The sequence below is a fragment of the Monodon monoceros genome, unplaced genomic scaffold (genome assembly GCF_005190385.1).
Source record: "Monodon monoceros isolate NGI ecotype Baffin Bay Population unplaced genomic scaffold, NGI_Narwhal_1 Super_Scaffold_18, whole genome shotgun sequence".
Lineage (NCBI taxonomy): Eukaryota > Metazoa > Chordata > Mammalia > Artiodactyla > Monodontidae > Monodon > Monodon monoceros.
In genome coordinates this window covers 71,182,206-71,196,462 of record NW_021703774.1, presented here as the reverse complement: position 1 = coordinate 71,196,462, position 14,257 = coordinate 71,182,206, and the positions used below count along the sequence as shown (strand labels likewise).

The following is a 14,257-nucleotide window of genomic DNA, read 5'->3' as shown; positions in this document are numbered from 1 at the left end:
CAGGAGAGGGGATGTGAAGCCCCTCAGGTGGCTGTGGCTTCAGGGAGGGTGTCGGCCTGCAGGTCTCCCCTTCCCCCTCCAATGTAGGGCACCCCCTACATCAGGGAGAAACACCTTAGTTGGACCTCAGACACCCTAATCCTATTAGTACTGCACTCTGGGCTCCCACAGCCCCAGGCAGGGAACAGACCCACCCCCTCCACTATGGCCCTCCCCTCCCCTCAGAACATCCTGTCCAGTGGACTGAGTTCCGTACCCTCTCACCCTCCTAGACAGCCCAAGGGAGCTTCTTTTTTTAAAAAACGATATTTATTTACTTATTTATTTATTTAGGCTGCGCCGGGTCTTAGTTGCAGCACGCGGGATCTAGTTCCCTGACCAGGGATCAAACCTAGGGCCCCTGCATTGGGGGTGCGGAGTCTTAACCACTGGACCACCAGGGAAGTCCCCAAGGGAGCTTCTCCTTCAGAGACACCCCAGAGAGAGAGAGAGAGAGAGAGAGAGAGAGAGAGACCCACACACACACCAGCCTCCCATGGACATTGTTCCCGTGCTGACCCCACCCCCTCCTGCAGGACGTTAAGACCATTTCATTTCCACGAGGTCTGAAAGTGCCCTCAGCCTCCTGTCCTCCAGTGGAAAAGGCCAGAGGGGAGTGAAGCCTCAGCAGGACTCTGTTCCCAGGCCCCGGCTGTCCTCTCAGAAGAACCAAATCGAGCCAAGGGATGCCAGTTCTTTATTAGGAGCAAAATAGGCCCTTTCCCACCGTGGTCTCCTTCCCTCACACGCTCTGCTGGGCCTTGACAGCCTTCGTCCATCATGGGCCACAGTGGGGAGTCAGCGGCTGGCTGTTCTACAGGTCACTGGCTGTGATCCCGGGGAAGGTCCCCTCACGTCTCCTAGACTCATGGGTAAAAGGGGTTAACATACCAGGGGCCAACCTGGGAGATTCTAGAGGGAGGGGACAAAGGAGGGGGGAGGGGGGAGAGCTGACATGCCCAGGATGACCTCAGGGCAGAGATGGAGCAGGTCCGGAGTAGACCCAGACCCCTACCCTCCGATGGCAGCCCCGCCCATTACTGGGAGCAGTGGGGGCCCAGGGCGCAGTTCTTGAAGTACTCATGGCAGCAGGCGCAGAGGCAGGCAAGCAGGCACGTGTACTCCACAAAGTCCACCTCGCGATCCTTGCTGGTGTCCAGGACACTCATGAACTTATTGTGGTCACATTCCCGAAGCTCTGTCTGTGCAGGGCGGGGATGGCAGGGTGAGGAGTGCAGAACAGCCTGGTGCGCACATCCCGCTTCCCTCCCTCCCCTCCTGTGGGGTCCCAGCCATCCCAACCCACAGCCCTCTGGGGGCCAACCTCAGCCTCCCTGTTCTGATCATTCACCATTGTCAATCCCCCTCCCAAATCCTCTCTCTCAGATCATTTACAGAGCACCTACTACTTGCTACTGAGTGCCAACCCTGTGTCAGGGGTTCTTCACAGAGCTCTCGCTCAGTCCCCCCAACAGCCAGGCCAGGCAGCCCTTGAGGTGTTCATCCTCCCACTTTGCAGTTGAGGAAACTGAGATTCCTGTTGTGCCCGTCCCCTCCCAGCACCCCCTCCCCACAGTCTAGCTTCCACCCCCTTGCTGTCCAATGCTCAGAGCTCGTCTCCAGGTGTCTCTGCAGAATCCAAGCAGTGCTTCCCATGGGGACTCACCCCAGGTGCTCACCGGGGTCCAGGTGGGCAGCTCCTTCTCTAGCAGCTCCTTGAGCTCTGCCTGGCAGAGCTTTACTTGTCTCCAACAGGGCCCTGAATATTCCTGGAAGGTGCACACAATAGCAGCCACGGCCTGCTCCAGAGGCGCCATCGTTACTGTCACAGAAGAACAAGGGTGTGACTCAAGGCAGAGGCCGAGTCAGACCCCCTGCTCAACTCTGCCCTCCATGCGTCCCAGGGAATGCACCCAGACCTGACTTAATCCCCTGCAGCCTTCCCACCCCACAAGCTCCCCCTCCTCTGAGCAGCCCTCCCTGACTACACCAGCCCCTCCTCATTTATTTCCCGACTGCCCCCCTATTTCTGGACAGAGGCCTCATTTGCCCAACCTCACTGCAAACTCCTCAGGGAGAGGTGCCCACCCTTTACCTGCACCCCGCACACTGCGGGTCCCTGAGGACTCCCTGATTCTCTCCAGCTTTTCTCATCGGACGCCCAGTCCAGCTCTGTAGCACCCTCTGAGACACAGCCCCCTGGCCCTAGAAGCCTCATCGCCCTCAGGACCCCAGAGCTCCTGCACAAGGGAGCACCCTTGCCCCATGCTCCCGGCCTCAGGCCCTTGGCGAAGCTGGACCTTCTCAGGGAGAGTCAGGTCTCAGAAGAATCTCCACCGCCTCACCACGACCCCCTCACCATCCCTCCTGCGCTGAACTCAGGGAAGCTGCAACCAAAGGAAAATCTGCCGCGACGCTCTATGCCTCTGACTAGCTGTGCAGTGGAAGATGAGCCATTTACCCTGTCTGGGTCTCAGATGCCTTATCTGTAAAATAGGGTTACTCCCCCCTCACAGGCCTCGTCAGGGACCTGAACCAGTTGGTCTCTGGAGACAGCGAGCTCAGGTATGTACCAATCTGTAATCTGCTCTCCCTGAGGCCATCCCCCTGACCTCTGGAGCTCTTGAGACAGAAGGCTCTGCAGAGGGGTACCCCATTCTGTTAGAGGGGAAGCGCTTCCCAGAATTGCTCACTCACCCCCATTCCACGGGCCCCTCCCACCGCCCTTCTGGGAGATGCCTCCAGCCTGGAAAAATCCTAAGGCAGCCAGGAAGGCATGTGTTGTTTCCATGTGAGCCCAGTGACTCACTCCTGGTGCCCCCAGGGGACAGGAGTCCTGCAGCACGAGGCAGCCTGGGCCAAGGCCCTCTCCCTAATGATTTACTCTCTGCCAGGCCCTGTAGATGGTCAGGGTTGGGAGGGAAGAAGAATGGGGTTAAGTGCTGCCTGGGGTCTAACGCTTTGTGACAGCCCAGGATTGGAGTAGGGTTCCGGGTTCCCAGGAGAGGAAAGGGCCGTGATCACAGGGAATAGGGAACCTCAGAGGGGCCGAGCTGCCCTTCTGGGCTCCTGCCAGCCTGCCTGGCGCCACCACTGTTGCTTTGTCAGAAGCTCGGTGCCTGGAGACTGGAGGGAATCCTCTCTTCCCCACAGCCCTGGCCCATCTCAACCCGTTGGCAGGAATGGAAGGTGTGGGTGAAGGGGGAGCTGACGGAGGGCAACAGCAGCATTCTAAGCCCGTTGCCCCGACCCCTCCGCCAGACCTCAGCTCTGCACACCCCCTAAACCCAGGTTCCCCAGCAGCCCCTCACTATACAAGGGAACCCCTGAACCCATCATATCTGACTTCCTTCACCTCATCAGTCCCTGCTGTGGTCATCCCTCTGCCCCCAAAAGCCCAGACCCTGGGCCAGGAGACAGACCTGGAGCTGCCGGACACCCAGGACAGGACCTAAGCAGCCAGCACTCACCACAGGTGTTGGCGTTTCAGCTGGAGGAGCCTAGAGACAGGGCATCCCTACTTGTAGCCTCCCAAGGAAGGAAGGGAGCAATTATGGGGGGCCCAAGTAGGTCAAGCTGAGGATGCCCCCAGGGGCTCCCCTGCCTCCTTCCCTGGCAACCCATATTACAGACCCCACCCGCCCACCTTGCCATGCACCCATCAAAGGCCCCGTCTGGGCTGCAGGCACCACCACCTCGTCATTTTCCCTCTGCCCTCCCCCAGAGCTGGGATCCGGGCACAGCCCCCTACCCATCTCCTTCCAGCCTGGTTAGAGAAGACAGGTCATTCATCACAGCCATCCCCTATGTCTTCACCCTGAAAAGGCACCCCAGAAGAAGACAAAGTGGGGACACACTTTCGCCTCACCCCCGGAGAATCCCTCTGCCAGAGGGGATCCTGGCGTGCCCCTGGTTAAGCCCCCTCATTTACGGTGAGAGCTCTGAGCCTGTGAGACACCCTTGCTGCCTGATCTCCAGATCGATGGTCCTTGGATGCTTTGGGCTGAGAACTGCTTGCTTCCCCGGGAAGGTCACCCGTAGGATGTCTTTGAGGCCCGGGAGGAAGGTGTGCTGCTCCTAGGGGCGCTACCAGAAGTCTAGGCTGTGTTCTCCTGGTGCCCCTCCTCCTCCCCTAGTTCAGACTCACACCAGGGTGGCCTGGAGCTTGAGCTCCTAAGGCCTGTTTCCTGTCCTCCCTGGCTCCATTCAGCACCAAGGCCAAGTTCCCCGCACTCCCGTGGGGTGGGGGTAGATTTCCTCTGGTTTTTGGCTTAAGCGTGTAGCCCTTTGGGGTCTCAGCGTTATGTGGGGTGTCCCCCTTGCCTCCCCTCCTCAAGCGAGCCCCTCCTCACTCCACACTCTGTCAAAGCCAAAGGTCACTTTGGCTCAGTTTGGCCGATGCCCTCAGGGCATGAGGGGCCCCAGTGCCCCACTCACTTCCTGGAGTCTGCTTTAGCTAAGATTTTGATCCCATTCCTTAATGTCTTGTGAGCTCTTCAACGCTTTGAAAAAGGTGTTTTTATTCTATCCAGCACTTTTTGTTTTCTTTTCAGCCGGAGCTGACACAGACCACCATGTTGCCAGAAACGGAAATCTCTTCGGATCACTTCTCCCGCCCTCATCCCTGGGCCTGAAAGACCCCTCCCCATTTCACAGAAAGGGAACCCAAGACCAGAAGAGTGTGGGAAGGGGAAGAGGAGTCAACCCCCAGGCCTCTGAAGAAGCCCTAATATTTGTGGGGCAGCCAGAGAGCTCATGACACCTTGGCCTCTTCCCAGGCCCCCTGCCCCCAAACCTCAACTGTGCCATCACCTCCCCGAAGACTCAGCCCCTGTGGGTGATGGGAGCGAACAGTGGGGGTGGGGGGGCAGGGAAGGGAGGGCTGTGCTTAACCCTGTTTTATAGGCAAGGAATTATGGGGAGTAGGGGACAGAAGCAGAGGCCAGAGTGGACCAGCAATTCATTCAGTTTTAGGTCAAGCCCTTGTTCCCACCTGTGACATCCCATCTCTGCCAACAGCCACCTCCCTTAAGCAGGTCACCTCACCTCTCTGGGCCTCATTTTCCTCACCTGCCAATGACCAAGGAGAATAATGGTCATCAGTTCATAGGATTGCCGTGAGGCTTAAAGGGCTTTCTATGTACAAAGCTCATAGATAAATAGTGCCGGCACATGGTAAGGGCATAAATGTTAACTGAGAGGTAGGTAACTTGCCCAAGTCACACAACTAATTTGTGGCAGGGTGAGAGCCATTCATTTTTCACGTGAATATTTAGAGGCGCCTGTCCTAAGCATTGGAGGTACAGCCATAAACAAAACAGACAAAAGCCATCTAATGCACACAACAGACAGTAACAAGTAAATAAATGTATGATAGACCAGCAACATAAATGCTAGGAAGAACAATAAAGCAGGGCTAAGGGGGAAAAATGGTGGTGGGGCCTGGGGTACTTTATATGCATGGTCAGGGAAGGGCTGGGCAGCCTGTTCCCAGCCTGAGTCCTTATCCCCCAGCCTTTCATGTTTCGAAGCCTGGCCACGCCCCTCTGGGATGCCTCACCTTTGTTTGCCCACTGGGAGAGGCTCCGACTGAGGTGGGGTGCAGGGAAGGCAGGAGCTCCCCCAGGGAGGCAACAGCTGAGGGGCGCGTGGGTGGACGGAGAGGTCTGGGTGCAGGCGCTCTGGGGCTGGAGGACCGTCATGGGAAGAACCCTTACTGGACCCTCACTCCAAGATCCACCACCCTCTTGCCTCCACCCCGAGCATGTCCTTTACCTTGTGTGGGCCTTAATTTTTTGCCCCCAAAATGGATTTGGAAGATTCCTACCCTGAGACTCCGATGTGAAAGTGCTTTGTATCACTTGCTGGTCCTGTGGACGGTGTCAGGGCAGAGGTCTCGGAGTCTAACTCAACAACCACACGCTAAGTCCCCTCGATGGGGGCAGCAGGGAGAGAACCAAGCCTCCTCCCCCGCCTAACCCCCAGGTCATTTTGTCCAGCCTTCTGCATCCCCACAGGCTAGAGGCAGAGCTGCAGCCTTTCTTATCTTGCTTTCCCAAGTTGTTCTTACAGGGATTGGAATCTTCCTGCCCTGCTGGGAGTTCTTCGCCAGCATCTACCCTGAATCCCCCAAATGCACACGACACTAGCCGCTCCTCCGAGGCCCAGACAGGGAGCACCCTCTTCCTTTCCCACCCTCTGCTGTCCACACTGTCCACTTGATTCTCTACCTGGGAGTGGAGCTCAACACCCTTGGCCTGTCACTCGTGCTGCTCCACTGCAGATGTAGAGCTGACTACAGAGAAGTGTGCCCCAAGGGGAGGGTAAGGGTCTCTCCCCAACAGGAGCAGCATGAGGGAGGGAGGGTGGGAGCAGATGCTCTCTGACCCGGCAGGACTGTCCCTCTCTCTCCCGTCCTGTCTCCCTGCCTCCGTCCCCCACTATCACCACCATCACCTTACAAAATCCTCTGGGAAACCACCTTGCGCCATGAAAGTCAGTGTCTGGTTCTGCACCTCAGGGAGAAATAAGATGAAGTGTCTTAGAGCGTCTGGACATTCATGTGCTTGTGCCAAAAGGACCTGGGCTCGAGGGACAGGGTGACACCACCCCAATCTCATAGCCCCATGGGGGTCAATGAACCTCGTCACACTGATTCATCTCCTTTCTCATCATCTGAGCCCAAGGTAGGGAGAGGGTGGGAGTGGGTATTTGATTACTGAGGCTGGAGCCAGGGAGGCCTTTGCTACAGAATTAGGGGATGGGGGTGGGGAAAGGATCTGAAATGGGATCAAGGAGAGCCTGTGGGGCTTAGACCTACAGGCTCTCCTTGGTCTTTTGAGGACCAAGTCAATGCCTGACTGCCCATTTCCCCGATGGGAGAACTGAGTTAGAGGGGAGACCAAGTAACCTAAAGATGGGAGCATGGGGAGCCCTATTTCAGTCATTCCCCTGCCTCAGAATCCACCTTTGCCTTCAGTCTCTCTTTTCTTGGAGGGTCAACAGATTGCAAGGATAGACCAAAAAGAACAAAGAGCAAAGTGACACTATGGGAGGTGACATATGGATCCCTGAGGCTCTCCTCCCTGCCGCAATTCCAGGAGGAAGTGAGAGAGAATCCAGCCAGCGGGCCTTTGAACAGCACCATATTCTGGACCCTCCTCGTCTCTGCCTCAGCAGGAAGATTTGCAGGAAGGGGCAGGATGAAGGAAGATTATTGAGACCAGCTAAGAAAGTCACGTGTTTGTTAGTCTGTCAAATATACAGAATGAAATTAGTCCCATCGGGTGCCTAGCCAGCCGGGGAAAGCTCCAGAGGCAGCCAGCCCATGCCAGTATCCACCAGCCAGAACAGCCCCAGAACCTGGAACTGAGCCCCTGCAGAAGCCGGGATCCACTGTGAGCAAACAGACTACAGTCGTGCAATCACCAGCAAGTGGACCCACTTCCCCGTGGATTCAAGATTGAGACACCAAGAGCATCTGGACTCTGCCCAGCCAGGTCCCCTTCATCTCCAAGGCTTTGGAGGAAGGGGAGGAAGGCTCAAGCTGCCACCCCCATGTCCCATAGGGGTGAGGCCCTTTCTTACAACCTGGGTCAAGTCCCAACACTACTCATTTAACCTCTCCCAGCCCCTAGTTCCTCCTCTGTGAAATGCAGAAACTAATAACACATCCCTCATCCAAGTGCTGTGAGGATTCAATGAGATGATGCTAGAACAGTCCTAGCAGAGAGCCTGGCCGGAGGGGATGCTCCATGAATGGCAGAGGCTGCTTCCTCTGGGTTTCCTTACCTGTAAAAAGGGCCTAATGATAGCTCTATTCGGGGTTACCATGAGGCTGAAGTGACAGTGAGCATGAAAGAAGATTTGGGAACTGCTGTGGAAATGTTAATTACCATTATGATGAGTTCCTGGCCTATATTCACCGGCTCCTTTTCCTATAGGATATTAGGAAAGTGGGCCTCTCTCTTTTCATTGCTAGGGCCTGCCCAGCCTTGCCTCACCGGCCCCAGACAAGCAGTTGGAACAGTGAGAATAAGCAGTGTGTCCCAGAACCTTCTCACTCCTTTCTGTCTTTGGGGAGCTCTTTTCTGAGCTACTCTGTAAGCAGTTCCCAAGCATCAGAGCTTCCCAGGGAAGTAAGAAAAGTAAGAAAACAATTCAGAAAAATATTGTCTATTGCTTGTCTGCTATCCATCCCCCCCTTTCCTTATTATTAAAACCTTTTTTCTTTTCTTTCAAAGTGTCAACATGCCCAGCTAAAAATACTTGGTCACAGCCATATTACATAGTTAAGGCCAAAGAGACGTAAGTAGAAATCTTTGGAGAGAGTATTTCTTGTATAATAAAAAGGCAAAGTCTCTTGAGGAAAAGCTTTCTGCACCCTATACTTCCTCTGTCTCTTAGCCTGGAACATGGACAGTGAGACCTGGAGGTAGAGCAGCCATCTTGTGATCATGAAGCAACATGCATGAGGGAAAAGGCATACATGCTGTAGATTACAGAGCAAAAAAATAGGTGTCATATGACATCTCTGGGCCCCTGAACCAACCTTGAATTAACCCTGAACTGCCTGTCTCAGATGTCTTGTTATGTAAGACAATTAAAGCCACTGTTAGTCAGGTGATCTGCAACTCAAAGCTTAATAAATTCATAAAGCGGAGTCCTCAAACAAAAGAATCTAAAATGTGGAATTGGGGGCTTCCCTGGTGGTGCAGTGGTTGAGAGTCCGCCTGCCGATGCAGGGGACGCGGGTTCGTGCCCCGGTCCAGGAAGATCCCACATGCCGCGGAGTGGCTGGGCCCGTGAGCCATGGCCGCTGAGCCTGCGCGTCCAGAGCCTGTTCTCCGCAACGGGAGAGGCCACAGCAGTGGGAGGCCTGCGTACCGAGAAAAATAAAATAAAATAAAATAAACTGTGGAATTGACCAAGTGGAGGAGGGAAGACAGTGAGATATGAGGACCCAATATGTGCAGGCTGAAAGTCAAGGACGTTTGTTATGAAATGACAAAATATTTAGTCAAATTGTCCCCTGATGTAGCTTGGGATGCAGACCAAATGGAAACCTAGGTGTAGTGATAGAGGAAGTGGTAGGAAAAGCTTAGAAAATCAGCATGAGTTGGCTCCATGAATCTTTCATCAAAGACCTGAAAGAGAAAGAGGCTTCTATTAACAAAAACCTAAAGCAGGTGTTACTGGCTTTGGGACAAAGCCATGGGTGAAAGGTAGAAGGATCTCAAGAAGATTGCTAGTAATAATTTGAAGGGCAGTGAGGAAATTGTTACTGGAGACTGAAGAAAAGGCAACCCCTATTATGTAGTGGTGGAATGTCTGGAAACACTATTATCCATGGTAACGTGGAAAATAGAAAGATTACATAATGAACGCATGGATGGGCTAAGGAGATTTTTGGACAGAATACTGAAAATGCCAATTGGCTTCTTCTGGCTGCCTATGGTAAAATATGAGAAGAAAGAGATGAACTAAAGAAGGAACTCTTCAATTCTGAGTGGAATTTAGAGGAAATATAGAGGGCCCAGGACAGTCTTTCCAGGCAGCAAATGGCTCTCAAAGTAATAAATGGCCTCAGGGCAAAGATCAAATCCATGGCCCTGCCAACAAAAAGGGCCTCAGGGGTAAGATAAAGTCAAAGATGAGATCTTTCATGGAAACTTCAAAAAGATTAAAGGGCAATTCTCAGATCTCAGATAGACAACACGGCTTCTAGGGACTTCCCTGGTGGCACAGTGGTTAAGAATCTGCTTGCCAATTCAGGGGGACACAGGTTCAATCCCTGGTCTGGGAAGATCCCACATGCCGCAGAGCAACTAAGCCTGTGCACTACAACTACTGAGCCCGCACGCCCTACAGCTCATGCGTCGCAACTACTGAGCCCGTGTGCTGCAATTACTGAAGGCCGCATGCCTAGAGCCTGTGCTACGCAACAAGGGAAGCCACTGCAATGAGTAAGCCCGTGAACCACAACGAAGAGTAGCCCACACTTGCCACAGCTAGAGAAAGCCCATGCACAGCAACAAAGACCCAACGCAGCCAAAAACAAACAAAAAAACACCAATAAGGCTTCTAATAATTTTAGCAGTGTGTCTCTTTCAGGCAAGAGGGCCTTTAAGAATCATAAGGGTATTTTCTAACAGCTCTCTACCTCTAAGGTACAGAGGGCCAGTCTCAAAGAAATTTGTAGATATTTTTTTTGTCTAATTAAGTGAATTATAAGTTGATACACAGGAAGCCCACAACATTTTTAAAGGCATTATATCATCTTGGACTGAAAGGGATAGAGACAGCTCAAAACAAAAGAAGCTTTGAGGGGCTTCCCTGGTGGCGCAGTGGTTGAGAGTCCGCCTGCCGATGCAGGGGACACGCGTTCGTGCCCCAGTCCGGGAAGATCCCACATGCCGCGGAGCGGCTGGGCCCGTGAGCCACGGCCGCTGAGCCTGTGCGTCCGGAGCCTGTGCTCTGCAACAGGAGAGGCCACAACAGTGAGAGGCCCGCATACCGCAAAAAAAAAAAAAAAAGAAAGAAAGAAGCTTTGAGTCTTTGAGCCAGCCAGGTGACAGGGCATCACTGAGCAATTAAAATATTGTCAACAAGCAAAAGAGTTTACTGAGTATAAAACTAAAAAAGGTAGAGAGTCCTCCTGGGCCCAAGAAACCCATGGAGGGAACCACGAGCTCTACATCAGGACTGTGCTGGGAAGCCCTGGAAGAAGTCGTTGCACATGACAGTGTCGAGGGCGAGGGAGAGAGCATACCCCTGGAAGTCCACCTCCTGGTCTCTGTTCTTATCCAGATCACCCATCATCCTCTTCAGGCCCTCCTCATCCACCTTCTTCTAAAAGTGAGAGACAAGGGGGTTATCACCAGGCTGCTCTCACGGGTCAGAGCCCAGCTCTCCCTCCACACTGGGCAGCCAGGTATGTGGTGGGCAGGGAGCCCCTGGGAGCCACTAGGAGGCCCAGTGAGTGAGGACAGAGAGAAGTGCATCAGTGGGAGTCTCCGGCGCTCCCTGCTGGGAGTGGGGAGCACGCCAGGCATTCCCTAGGCGCAGGATCAGCTCTACTCCCCATAGGAGCCCAGCAAGGTGGGCATTACCCCCAGTTTCCTGAGGAGGAAACTAAAGCTTTCTGAAGCCACCACCACTCCCCATCACCAGAAAAGTGAATTCAAAAAAGACAGACTCTTTTTTATACCAGACAAAATGAAACCAAATTAGAAAATTGTGACCAAAACAATTTTTTTAAAGAAAGAAGGACATGTCTCATACGTTCAAAGCCTGAGACCTGACTTTGGGATTATCCAGGAGTCGGCAAGGGAAGGGCGAGGGGCAAGTTGAGAGTTGACGGCATTTCTCTGCAAAATATCTCAGGGTGCGTGTCTTAGCTGGGCTTTTCTCTCCCTACACACCTTCTTAGTTTGGCATATAAATATGGAAAATGAAAGAGAGAGAGATCACACGTGAGAGCTGTGTAATCTTGAGCCGGTCTCTCCCCCTCTCTGGGCTCTGACAGCACACCCATTCTCTGGAAAGCTGCGGGGAAGAGCCAGCAATAGAGCACTCACACACACATTCACACACGGGCCTCAACTCTCACTCCAGTGAGGCCGTGGAGGGCTCGATCCCACCCTGGTGTCTGTGTCAGCAGGCACCCTCGAGGAAGGGAGAAGAGATTCAATCTGTGCCCCTGCACGCACACACCAGGACCCTCCCCATCCCAGGCCGGCCCCACTCACCCCCACAAAGCTGGGCAGCTCCTTGTGCAGAAGTTTCTTCATCTCCCCCTTACTCAGCTTGAAGTTGTCACCCTCTTGGCCAGAGTACTTGTGGAAGGTGGTGACCATCACAGCCAGCGCCTACTCCAGAGGACTGGACATCTTAGATCTGGGGCTGCAGGGCTGGCAAGTAATGGAGACGCCTCAGCCCAGCCTGCAGGACCCACTTCTGCCCCAAACTGCCTCTCCAAGCCCCTCTCTGAATGGGCGAACAGGGCTGCATCTCCCGCTCAGCCTATGGCTCCCTGGGCAGGGGCCATACCTTCAACTCACACTGCGGGCAGATGCTAGACCTTCCTCTGTATTTGGAAGGGCCTCATGTCTCCTCCCATCACACTTGGGGCCCACCCCTGAGTGCAGGGCTCCCCTCTTTGAGCATCTGTGGAAAGGAAATGGCAGGGTAGCCAGAGTCCCATTTGGGATCCTCTCTGTGCAGCTCCTTCCACAGGCCAGTGGGCTCTGTGCCAGCGCTGCGGAGACGGGCATCTCCATGGGCTAGTCAGTGGGGCTCACTGGGCTCTGGCAGTGGCCATGGCTACGGCCCAGGGGTACGAGGTTCCCTGAGGAGTCAATTCCTTCCTCTGCCAGAGGGTGTCGCTCTCCCATCTAACTGGAAGCTCCCTTGGGTAGGCTCATATCCTCCCTCAGACTAGGGGCTCTCACCAGGTAGGGAATGTGTGTCCCCTCATACTGGAGGCCCCTGAGCAGGGGCGCTGGCTCTATGCAGACAGGGCATGGGTAGGGTGGAGGCAACCGAACACCCTCCCCACCAGGAAGAGTCCTATTGGGACTGGAATTAAAGAAATTAAAAGCCCAGCACCCTGGGATCAGGGCGGAATCTAAGACCAAGGACAGACCTCGGAGGTCATCTTTTCCAAGGCTCTGCCTCTGAGAATGGTCACACCACCCCAGGAGGGTTAAGCGGGTCCCAGGGTGAGGCCAGAGGAGCTGGCACCAGAAGCAAGAAGAGCCCCGGGGCCCATCCTGCCAGCCCTGCCTTCGGGAGGTAGGAGAAGACAGGAAGAAGCAGTGGGCAGGAACCCAGCCTGCATGCTCCAGATCCCTGGCTTTTGTTCCTCAGTCCCGCTGGAATCCAGGACTTTGCAAAACAACAAAAACAAAACCCAAACAAACCCAGGATCCTCCTTAAAGCACCCATCCCACCCTCACCCGCCCCACGCACGCTTCATACTCCTGGGCCTAAAGCCCCAAGAAGTGCCTCTAGAGTGACAGCCGGACTGCGAGACCCAAGAGAGAGCCTCAGGGTAACCCCTAAACACCACAGAGGAACGTGGAAAAGGCCTCGGTCTGACACTTCACAGGAGGTCCCCCCAGATGCAGAGACCCACAGAGGCCCCAGGCCTCTTCCACCAAGGGAGCCAGCAGGAGACAGAGATCAAGACAAAGGGACAGACGGCACAAAGTAGCACAACATTGTAAATCAACTATGCTCCAATAAAAATTAATTTAAAAAAAAAGACAGGGCTTCCCTGGTGGCGCAGTGGCTGAGAGTCTGCCTGCCGATGCAGGGGACACGGGTTCAAGCCCCGGTCCGGGAAGATCCCACATGCTGCGGAGCGGCTGGGCCCGTGAGCCATGGCCTCTGAGCCTGCGCGTCCGGAGCCTGTGCTCCGCAACGGGAGAGGCCACAACAGTGAGAGGCCCACGTACCACAAATAAATAAATAAATAAAAATAAAAAGACAAAGGGACAAAGGTAGAGACCCATGGGGGTCGGCCCCACCCAGCCCTCAGCAGGACAGAGGTACTCACCAGACCCGATAGCAGAGAGACACCTGGGAAGGAGAGCAAAGGGCCAGGTGCCCAGAGTGGGGATTTATACGTCATCCCCACTGGCCCCCAACATTGTATTTTAAGAAAACCAAACCTGCCCTAACCTGATCCTGCCAAAGCCTGGCCTCCTGCCGCTCCCAGCCCCGTCCATCCCAGAGACTGCCAGGGGCACTGCCAGCTGGCCAGCTCAGCTCGGGGAGAGCTCTAGGCCGGCCAAGGGCAGCCCCTTCCCCAGCTCCACCCACGCCACAGAGGGGAGTGGGAGGTGTCATGGGGAAGGGGTAGCCTGGGCCCAGAGCAGGGGAGACAGCCCCTGTTTGCAGGGCCTGGTGACTCAGGCCAGGCTTTGTTCTCATAACACACGCCTGCGAGTCCCAGCTCACTGGTGTGTCAGTGGCTGCAGGTGCCCGCTGGGACTGCACAGGCCTGTGTATGTGCGCTGGAGAAGCCAGAAGGCAACTGGGGGGTCATCAGGAAGAAGAGGGCAGGGGTCACCTCAGGGAATGAGGGACACAAAGTCACTGTTTTGGTTTAATATTCATTTATTTATTTATTTGGCCGCACCGGGTCTTAGTTGCGGCACACGGGATCTAGTTCCCTGACCAGAGATCGAACGTGGGCCCCCTGCATTAGGAG

General features: G+C 54.6%; 2 protein-coding genes across 2 annotated transcripts; both read right to left on the bottom strand.

Moving 5' to 3' along the window:
- Positions 1-726: 726 nt before the first annotated feature.
- On the bottom strand, positions 727-11,935 carry S100A3 (S100 calcium binding protein A3). Its single transcript, XM_029231164.1, has 5 exons — positions 11,790-11,935; positions 5,600-8,917; positions 3,791-3,805; positions 1,719-1,861; positions 727-1,241 (listed from the first exon to the last, which is right to left on the bottom strand). The coding sequence occupies exons 2-5, from the start codon at positions 5,739-5,741 to the stop codon at positions 1,077-1,079; spliced, it is 465 nt and encodes a 154-aa protein (XP_029086997.1). The 5' UTR covers positions 5,742-8,917; positions 11,790-11,935; the 3' UTR covers positions 727-1,076.
- Positions 10,611-11,930, bottom strand: S100A2 (S100 calcium binding protein A2). The gene is given in 2 exon segments (XM_029231165.1): positions 10,611-10,890; positions 11,790-11,930. Coding segments are annotated over 2 exon segments (294 nt in total). The 3' UTR covers positions 10,611-10,737.
- Positions 11,936-14,257: the final 2,322 nt, after the last annotated feature.